Source organism: Gigantopelta aegis, chromosome 3 (assembly GCF_016097555.1).
Source record: "Gigantopelta aegis isolate Gae_Host chromosome 3, Gae_host_genome, whole genome shotgun sequence".
NCBI classification, from domain to species: Eukaryota; Metazoa; Mollusca; class Gastropoda; order Neomphalida; family Peltospiridae; genus Gigantopelta; species Gigantopelta aegis.
This window is the reverse complement of record NC_054701.1, coordinates 11,745,979-11,757,258: the sequence shown is the minus strand read 5'-3', so window position 1 is coordinate 11,757,258 and position 11,280 is coordinate 11,745,979. Positions and strand designations below refer to the sequence as shown.

At 38.9% G+C, this 11,280-nt stretch overlaps 1 protein-coding gene across 1 annotated transcript; it reads right to left on the bottom strand.

Moving 5' to 3' along the window:
- Positions 1–5,649: 5,649 nt before the first annotated feature.
- LOC121368488 (uncharacterized protein K02A2.6-like) lies at positions 5,650–6,612 on the bottom strand. Its single transcript, XM_041493225.1, has one exon. The coding sequence runs from the start codon at positions 6,610–6,612 to the stop codon at positions 5,650–5,652; it is 963 nt and encodes a 320-aa protein (XP_041349159.1).
- Positions 6,613–11,280: the final 4,668 nt, after the last annotated feature.

The window sequence follows — 11,280 nt, the reverse complement described above, 5'->3', positions numbered from 1 at the left end:
ATGAATTGACAAAACATACATGCTTTCCAATTGACTTCCGGTAGCGAATTACGCCGTTTTACAGGACTTTACAGATGACGATGTTTAAGCTTGGCTACCAAAGTCAGCTGCTGAGACATAGTGCTTATTTTTACGTCTTTACGATGGTAGCTCTGAACTGAATGTACTATAGCAATGTTTGTGTCACTTCACATCTTCACTGTTGATGAAAGTGGACTCTTCATTTTGTAGCCTCTCTAAAATGTACCTATTGTTATCATAATCCAGCTTCCTTCTTTGTGGTGCTACGTCACGGGTTCTTTTTTATCATCTACAGATGCATCACGCAGAAATTCGGAATCTTTTTGAAAAAAAATAGATGTCATAGTTTGGGGCTGTGTATGCGCGCGCGCGCGTGTGCGTGTGTGTGTGTGTGTGTGCTGTATTAATACCAGTTTTCGAAATATTACCGTCTGAACCGGCTTTTGCAGGTCAAAATCATCTTGGGCCAGGAGATACGTGTCTATTAGCTCGACGTACCGGCACTTACAAATACACAATATTTGTAAAATCGATTTCATTACAAGAACAACAAACAAAAGCAAAAACAAAACATGTCAGTGGAAATTAGGCTTTACATTGTGTGTTTCTTATTACATATATAACGTGACTGTTTATTTCATTTTTAAATTTATAATATAAGTTTGGTTTTTGTTGTAAAATTCAGGTCAGCAGAATGTGTAACTAAGTACTTAAGTAACTAAGACAGGAATTTAAGCCAGTTTTTACCCCTGAATATGCTTGTTTAAATTAAATGTGACAAAAATACACTGGTGTGTTTTTTGTAACTTTGTTACTGGGGAATCACCAATAAGTTTCTATTTGTAAACCAACTGTCAAAACGCCCTTACTAACTCTTCTGTTTAAGTCTCTGTGGACCCGCGCCATAACTCGTTCATCACACGTTTTCTGCACGTTAATGTGCTATTATTATTAGATAATCATCTTATAGATTAAATTAATAGTGTTTTCAAACATGTAAATACTTGTATTTGTCAATCAATAGATCCGTCATGAAAACAAAGGTTGCGTAATTTTTATTTTTACTTCCGGGTTTTCCTGTTTACGGTTACCACAGCATTGTCGCTAAACTAGGCAATTGTAATTGAATAGGTCTTGTTATTAACATTAATCACTGAACAACAGGCACGGCGGAAGCAAGTAGACATTTGGGGGGAGGGGGCTGACTGAGATCGTGGGCGTAAAGCAAAGTTTCAAGGGGGTTCGGGGGTATGCTCCCCCGACATTTGAAAACTAGATGTCCTGAAATGCAACTTTCTACATTATACAAGTAAAATTAATCTCTGCCTTAAGTTTAACTACCAATATTATTTTTGATTCAGATTTTTTTGGCCGGGGGGGGCCTCGAGCACCCCTAACCCCCCTGCTCCGCCGTGCCCGACAAGTCTTGCCTTTTTAATTATTACCAGCTTTGTATATATATATTATATGTAGTTTAATTTTCTTATCCATCTCGCAGGAAACTGTTTTGCCACATGCGTGTTATAAACAAAAGAGTTCACGGCAGATTTATAAATTTCTGTTCAGGTGTACTTTGTAACTAAAAAAGCCCTATAAGTTTTATTACAAAAAAAAAGAGGCAAATGTCATCCACCTCATCAGTAAGATTTATAGAATATGTTTAGTCTGGAAGACTGCCTTTAACAAACAAATGCCATCAAAAAATAATAATAATAATAATAAAAAATCAAATAATAATAAATAAATTCTCAGCGACTTTCGCGTGTTTGGAGGGTCCACTAATATATATTTCCTATGGACTTTACAATATTTTATATTAATGAACAATTTTGAACGCAGTTTCCCAAGCCAATTAAAACAAGACACAGAAAGCAACCTCTGTATTATTAAACCTTTCTTCGCGCTGAATATATGCTAGTGATGTTCCAATGATCGATTATAATCGGGACTTGATTGTTTGGACTTTACCAATGTGCTGATCGTTTATAAAAAATCATAATCGATTGTGTGAGAAAATGTCCTGCAGTTTAAATAATTGAATTGATATAATTGTTTTCATGTGCATGTAAATAAGATATGTTGAACAGTTTTTAAAGGTAAAATTAGCGATATGTAGTGTATAGCATGGAGGACACGACAAGAAATGCATGGTCCTTATAATTAAAGTCGATTATAACCGATGATCGAAAACGAAAGTCCAACCCATTCGATATTGTGCGGACTTTTATTATTGATCATCGGTTATAGGTAGTACAAAACCAAATAACTTCCGGCTGGGTCAAAGTTCTTAATAGAGAAGTGAACACCACACCTCCCGTGATTGGTGATAAATGTGTGTTGGTTGTAAAAAGAAATAGTTTCATCTGGGTAAAACAAATATGCAATTTTAGTTCATCTAGTATCACTGTGTCAAGTAGCCTTGTGCTTGAAACATGTATGGGGTGCCTGTAAAAAAAGGTACTTGAATTTTGTGCGGAACTAGGGCAGTCATAGACTCTATCCGTTATCTCAGAAATGAGCCCCTTGACCCCCAATGTTTTCTGATTCACTTTAAGGGTGAGAGGTGGTAGTATTTATATCAGTAGCGTTTATGTCGATTGATACGCTGCGTGTAGGAGTTTTGGCCACATATGTTACTATTGTCGTCTATGGGATTTGATTTGGTAGTATAAACCCTATAATCGGTTTTTAAAATGCCTTCCAATGTGAAGGACTGAATACTCAACACTAACATGTGCATATAATCTAGTTTGCGAAACATCGTCACGTTCAAGCATAGCTTTGAATTGGAATGCTGTCACAATGTTTATCTTCAACTTATATGAAATGATGCTAATATATACACGTGCAACTGTATGCTCTCTGTTATGATGTTCATACACATGTGCATCTATTTGATCCTTGCGTTTTTACACAAGTTCAAAGACAATGTTTGACAGATTAATGCACCATCATTTCCCAATAATCGATGTATTCTCTGTACTGGGGTGTCTTTAAATATCCATCCCGTCATTCGTTTATTCATTATAAGAATATGGTCCAATATTATTTCCGTAACATAATAAAGAAATGACAACATTTTCCCCCAAGACATCATTGAATTGCAAATTCGTGTCCAGACCTTCTGTCTCAAAGGCGAAGTCTCGGAGCAGTGGCGCATTCAACTCCGAGCTATTAAAAGCCCGTGAATATAAAACATCGCTGAACCTATACGAATGTCACAAGTAGCTAATATCGAGATACAGAAATATCGATATATGCGGAGCTGTGGAGCGATTACTAAAAGGAACAGTAGCTGCCCACAGACTGCTTGTACAGGGAACAATCAATTGATGTAATACTATTTAACTTCTGAAGGGTCATGCGCACTGTTAACCGGCGACAGTTCAAGGGCAACGAGTGCGGTTTCACTCTTACGCACGGAAGACCCATTTCATTTCATTGTACCATAATGTACGCATATTTCTGTCCACAAGAAACAGTCCACATTCCTGGCTCAGTAGGTATATTAGTAAGACTGTAATTTATAAATCACCATACGCGTACAAGACGCGTTGTCAGTTGTCAAGTGCCATCCTCCCCCCCCCCCCCCCCCTCCACCCCTCCACAATACTAGAGCAAATCTTCGCATTCCGGTAGAAACGATAAAGACGTTCGGACAAAATGAGCAGGCCTGAAAACGTTTCACCGTGTATTTCCATCTTTCTACTCACAACAGTATTAGATGTAGTCCGCACATGTAATAATGAGTAGTCGTGTGCTTTGAATCCTGTATAGCTGTTTGGTAGTAACGCAAATATGAATAAATGCTTTTATTCAGATTCGGGCATTTTTGTTTAATTTGAGAACAAATTAGCCAACCTCCTCATGTGAATGGGAGCCAGTACGCATATGTACCTCAAAATTTTACCATTTGTTGTGATTATTGTCCAGGAGCAATACTCGCCCATAGTGAAGAATGTCGTTTGCTCAGGGAGTTGGAAACTATATTTTTTCGTTTCTTTTCTTTTAAATTATTTTCGTGCTTATATCCAATTACGGTTCAAGCATGCTGTCCTGAGCACACACCTCAAGTGCCTGTGCTGTTTGTCCAGGACAATGGGTTAGTGGTTATTGAGAGAGAAGAGGGCGCAGTGGTCTTACACCTACCCACTGAATCGTTAAAACTCGTTCTGGGTGGGAGCCGGTACAGGGCTGCGAACATTGTATCTACCAGCCTTATGTCCGATGGCCTAACCATGACACTGTAATTTTTTATTAGTTTACTGTACTAAAATCTACATTTGAATGTTCTTTTGTTAATGTGTTTCTGCTAATTAGAAATATGTTTTGCATGTATGTAGGATAAACTAAATCGAGAAATAATCATTTCAAACTGCTTGATCAAACGACGTTCCTCACTAGGGGCGAGTAGTGCTGTTTTATTTATATCTAAACCGATGATTTTACAATTTGCAGACAAAAATTGAACATTTCACTTATTCCACAAATATTTTTCCTTTCCTTTTTATATGAAGCCGGAAGTTATTTGTACTACCTTTAACGACCAGTCCTTTGTATGCAGTATTTCATTCTTAGTGTACTTTAATGTATTGAATTGAAATAAATTTAAATAATGTGTAGAAGGTATAGTTTAAAAGCAATGTATTGTGCTTTATATAGTGTGTATAATGTTTCACAGACCTTGTGTTATGGTGTTCCATTCCATGTGTCGTGACCTATACCCATGAATAAATTTATTGTTTACGGTGTGCCATTCCAAGGGTAGTGAACCATACGCACGAATAAAACCGTTGAGCTGGTGTGCTTTTCCTAGTTTCATGATTTACTAGCGTGAATAAGTGGTCCCATTGTTTTATTGGCATTAATTCTGTTATGTTTTGCCACTAACATAGTAACAAAACTACAATATCAAAATACTTCAACATGGTCACCGTGAACACATTTTATTGACTGCCCTGCGCATGCTCCAAAAGTAAACAATATTATTGCGGTCTCCTTCAATACCGTCATTGTTCTAAACAAGTCAAATACACAACATCCCTCCACCTTTAGTTGTTGTAAGCCATTTGGTCCTGCAGTTTCAATGTTATTTACTGGAACAGTTTGTGTCCTGATTTTCTAACTTTTTTTTTTCTTTTCGAACTATGTTAACATGTTAAACTGAATTACGTAAAATAAACACTTTTAACATTCTCTACATGTTAAAACTAATACAACTGCACTATGTTGTGCAATACCAATTGAACATTTATTAACTAACACAAACTATCTTGGAACCAACGTGGCTCCAGCAATCATGCGGGGATTATTGTGCCCCAACACAGCATGATTGCTATAAACACACATGATCTTGAAATCTACGTGGTGTGTGGACATCTCGTCTTGGATAACGACGGGTTTCACCGTGTGTAGAACACTTTTCTGGAGCAGGTGCAGGTTCCCTCACACATTTACCCGAACCACTGTTACGTGTAGGTACACTCATTGAGTCTGGCTTTCCGGTGAAGTCATCACTGACGTAGTCCATGATGGTATCCAGACTGCTGGTTTTTGCGAGATACGAGAATCACGAATTTGGTCTACATGCCGCCACCACTGTATTCCTGGTGCCACTTCTACACGGTATTAAACTGGACCAGTCCGTGTACGGATTATCCCTGGAACCCACTTGTTTTGTCCACGATAATCTCTCATGATCACACTTTGACCAGTTTCAAATATTCGATGATGTGCAGCCCTATTCTCCTGCATCAACAGTTGCTTGTTTCTCACATGTTGTCGTAAATCTGGACGAATCAATTCTAGTCGAGACATGAGAGTCCGACCCATGAACAGTTTTGCGGGTGGTTCACTAGTCGTCGTTTGTGATGCATTTCTGTATGCCAAGAGAAATTTGGACAATTTCTTCTGCACAGATCCATTCTTGTTTCTGGACCGCATTGCCATCTTGAATGACTGAACGAATCGTTCGACAAGGCCATGGGTACTTGGGTGATATGGTGCTGATGTAACATGTTTGACACCATTCGCCTTCATGAACGTTGCAAACTCTTCAGAAGTGAACTGTGGGCCATTATCACTCACCAACTGGATAGGCAGTCCATTTCGAGCAAATATCGTGCGTAGGACTTCCACTGTTCTCCCAGATGTCGTTTTGTTCATCTGAACTACCTCTGGCCACTTTGAAAACCCATCCACCATTATTAAAAACATTGTTCCTAAGAAAGGACCAGCAAAGTCAACATGGATTCTCTCCCATGGTTTTGTAGGCCATTCCCAAGGATGAATTGGTGCCTTGGGGGGTGCTGTTTTCACTTCTTGGCAACCCACACAACTTTGTGCCAAAATTTCGATGCCTTTATCAATACCAGGCCACCAAACATGGCTACGCGCCAACGCCTTCATTTTGACAACTCCGATGTGTCCTTCATGAAGTTCTTCCAATATCTTCTTGCGAGATGAATGGGGTATGATAACTCTCATTCCCCACAGCAAACATCCTTGATGTACTGTCAGTTCATTTCTCCGGTGGAAGAATGGATCAAAATCCACATCTGGCGATTTCTCTGGCCATCCAGTCATTACCATCTCGTGAACTATAATACTGGATAATTTCTCGTTTCACGCTGAATATTAGCATAACTTACTGGTAGTGTGTCAAACTGTGCAATGTGTAGCACATCCACAGGATCAATGTTCTCGTCGACAGTTTCTTTGTCACCACTATCAACTGGTAGACGTGAAAGACAATCTGCATTTCCATGCATTTTGGTATTCTTGTATTCAATCCGATAAATGTGACCAGCCAGAAATAACGCATACCTCTGCAACCGTGCTGCTGTAGTCATTGGAATTCCCTTTCTAGGGTGAAATATTGATACTAGTGGCTGATGATCTGTCAGCAGGGTGAATTCTCTACCAAACAGGTAAGTATGGAATCTCTTAACTCCCCAGATGAGTGCGAGAGCCTCCTTGTCAATCTGGGAGTAATTTCTTTCTGCTTTGGTTAACGAACGAGATGCATAGGCGATTGGTCCCTCCACTCCGTCATCCATCACGTGAGATAAAACTGCTCCCAATCCAACTGGTGACGCATCACACGCAAGACGGATAGGTAAGTTCGGATTGTAATGTGTCAGCACTTCTGGTGATGTTATTAAGGCTTTAACAGCACAGAATGCGTCTTCACACTGATCACTCCATACCCAGGGTTTATCTCGTCGCAGAAGTTCATACAGTGGGTGAAGCACTGTTGACACATCCTTCAAAAACCTGTTGTAGTAATTCACTAGTCCTAAGAATGTTCTCAGCTGTGAAACATTTTCTGATTTAGGAGCTTTTACAACTGCTTCAATTTTACTTTGTGTCTTATGCAATCCTTCCATGTCAATTTCATGACCACAGAATGAGATTCTGTCTTTGAAAAATTCACATTTTTCAAGGTTGATCCTCAAGTTGTATTTTTCCAGACGCTGTAAGACATTTTCCAGGTTCTGCAGGTGTTCCTCATCTGAACGACCAGTAATGATCATGTCATCAATGATACATTTTACGCCTGACAAGCCTTGGAGTACTGTATCCATAGCACGTTGCCAGATTGCTGGTGCTGATGCAATCCCGTATACTAAACGGTTGAAACGGTACAGCCCCTTTTCAGTGTTAACTGTTAACAAGTCACGTGACTTTTCATCAACTTCCATCTGTAGATAAGCCTGACGCAGATCTATCTTTGAAAAACGCTGACCACCAGCTAGTGATGCAAATATGTCCTCAATGCGTGGCAAAGGGTACTGATCAACTTCTAGCACTGGGTTTACTGTGACTTTGAAATCCCCACACAGTCTTACAGATCCATCCTGTTTAATAGCAGGCACAACTGGTGTGGCCTATTCGCTGTAATTGACTTTAGTAAGTATTCCATCACTTACTAACTTTTCAATGTCTGCCTCCACCTTTGGCTTGATGGAATATGGAACGGATCTTGCTTTCATGAACTTGGGTTGCACGTCCGCTTTCAAGTTCAGTGTTGCTTTAATGTCTTTTAGAGTACCTCTGTCACTCTGAAATACAGACTTGTATTTCTCAACAAGTCGGTCTACTTTTGCCATCGTATTTCCATCATTCGATGATTTCCAGACGTGTAGCATTTTAATTAAATGCCAGTCCAAGTTTATTTCCTTTAACCAATCTCGCCCGAATAAACTTATGTCTCCCTTTGGAACGACATACATCTTCAACTGCTTACACTGTTTATTGTGCTCGCTCAACTTTCACACTGACAACGCCAACTGGTTTCAGTTTTTCACCTGAGTAAGTTTTCAAACAAACATCTGTGGGCTTCAAGTCCATCACTTTATTTTGAAAATATTTTTGGAAAGTTTTCTCTGCGACCACTGAAACAGCAGATCCTGTGTCGAGCTCCATGTCAAACTTGACACCCTCAACAATTGGCGAAATCCAAATGGCATCTTGATTTGTTTTCCCCATTGTGTTTATCTCCAAACTAGCAATGGATTTCTCCTCATCTGTTTGGACATTGTGAACAGTCTGTCTTACTTTCTTCGATCTACAGGCTTTCTTTATGTGTCCCTTTTTATTACAGGCATGACAAGTTTCATTTTTCCAACGACAGTCTTGTGGCTCATGATTGGTACCAAGGCAACGAAAACATGATTTGTTGTTTCCACGGCTATTGCGACTTCGGTCTTTCATCTTGAACCCACTTACTTTCACTTTATGCACTGCAGAACTATTAATGTTCTGCCCATGTTTTGATTGAAGCTCACCAGCATCACGCTCTGCAGTCTCCATGGCAATGGATATATCGACAGCTTGCTGGTATGTCAACTCCACAATAGACAATAATTTTCTTTGGGTTTGTTCATGGTTCATACCACACACTAATCTGTCTCTCAAAGCATCATAGAGATATCCCTCAAATTCGCAGTATTGTGACAGTTTTCTAATTTCCGCGATGTATTCCCGGTTTGTCTCCCCTTGTCTCTGATCACGTTTGTGAAACCGAAAACGTTCTGCAATAATTATGGGTTTTGGATTAAAATATTCTTTTAATATTTTCACTATGGCATCAAAACGTAATGACGCAGGTTTCTCTGGGGCAGTCAAACCACGTAACAGGGAGTAGGTGTTTCCGCCTATCAGACTGAGTAACGCTGGCACTCGTTTTTCGTTGTCAATGTCATTACAAATAAAATACAGCTCCAATCTTTCGACATATGAAATCCCACGATTCATGACTATCGTCAAAAATGTCTATTCGACCAATGTTTCCAGACATATTTCTTACAGGGAACGAATTTCGTTGTAGGAAAATTTTGAACGTGCATGCAGACTCACAATCGGTAGCGAAGACCTTTAAACATTCGTAATACCGACAGGGACGACACAAATTCAAATAATGTTCTCATAGAAATAATGTTTTCCTAGGTTCTTACATTACCTCGTCGCCATATATGTTATGTTTTGCCACTAACATAGTAACAAAACTACAGTATCAAAATACTTCAACATGGCCGCCTTGAACACATTTTATTGACTGCCCTGCGCATGCTCCAAAAGTAAACAATATTATTCCGGTCTCCTTAAATACCGTCATTGTTCTAAACAAGTCAAATACACAACAAATTCCTCTGAAACGCTCGTAAAATTAGTTCCAGAAAAGACAGTTGTGATCACAATCGGTATTTTGTCACTAATAAAGAATATACGTTCTCGGCTCACTAACACGAAATTCCGTCGCTTTGTACATAATAGAGGCTGGATCTATCCGCTGTGACCCCCTCTAATCACATCTCTTGTTAGTCGCCTGTCGCACTGTAACACGAATCACAGACTGTGCGTGCTCCCAATTTAAAAGCATCGCTACGCCAAAGTCTTTCAACTCTACCACCTCCCTCCCCCCCTTCTCTCTCTCTCTCTCTCTCTCTCTCTCTCTCTCTCTCTCTCTCTCTCTCTCTCTCTCTCTCTCTCTCTCTCTCTCTCTCTCTCTCTCTCGCGTGAACTGATCTATATATATATATATATATATATATATATATATATATATATATATATATATATAGATAGATAGATATATATATATAGTGTGTGTGTGTGTGTGTATATATATAGTGTGTGTATATATATTTAAACACACACACACACACACACACACACACACACACACACACACACCACACACACACACACATGTATGTATGTTTATCATATGTACATTACTGGGAGGTAAAATCTAGTGTGAGCTACTAGTAGCATTTTGAAAAAAAAAAGCATCGGGTATATTATGGATGTTAATAGTCCGAGCCAGAAACGGTATGGTCTCTTCACCACGAAATAAACTAAAGACCAGGAACACACATATCACATTTCACGAGCTTCATACACAGTATTTTGATTACAAACATATGAACTAAAACTGGATTTATTTACGCCAGTCATACAATCCGGAAGTATCATGTAACAAACAAAATATATGGATTGAAATCCAATTGTATTCACACTCAGTAATTATCAACGGACCGCTTTTGTGATAAGAACTTTTAAATATTAATATTACATCCATTCGTTTTGTGTGCGCTCTGACTGATAGCATGTCATTGCGTTCGATAGTTTACACCGCCTTAGATCGTGGTGTGATGGAAACTGGTGGAAGGTATGTTGTGTTAACGCATAATTATGAAAGAGAATTCTTCAAGTAAGTTATTTAAATTTCGTTAAAGTAGAAACACTCCTCGGCATGAAGAACAATAATGGAGTGATTAATTTCTCCCCCACTTAGATTATGGAGAACCACTTAAAGAGACATTCCTGAGTTTGCTACACTTTTTAAGATGTTATCGACTAGCAGATACTTTTTAACGATTGTAATTACATATCAAATATATTTGTGTGCATAATATATTATTGGCTGTATATTAAACGTGTTTCTGATCGTCATTATTATTATTATTATTATTATTATTGTTTTTGTGTGTGTGTCCGTATATGCTGTATTTCTGCAGTTGTATTAATGTTGAAGAAATGTTTGAATGTAGCGGGACTATAAAAATAAATAAATAAATACATGATAACAAATGCCACGTGTTCGTTGGACCGGTCTCGGTGGCGTCGTGGCAGGCCATCGGTTTACAGGCTGGTAGGTACTGGGTTCGAGGCATGGGATTTTTAATCCAGATACCGACTCCAAACCCTAAGTGAGTTCTCCGCAAGGCTCAATGGGTAGGTGTAAACCACTTG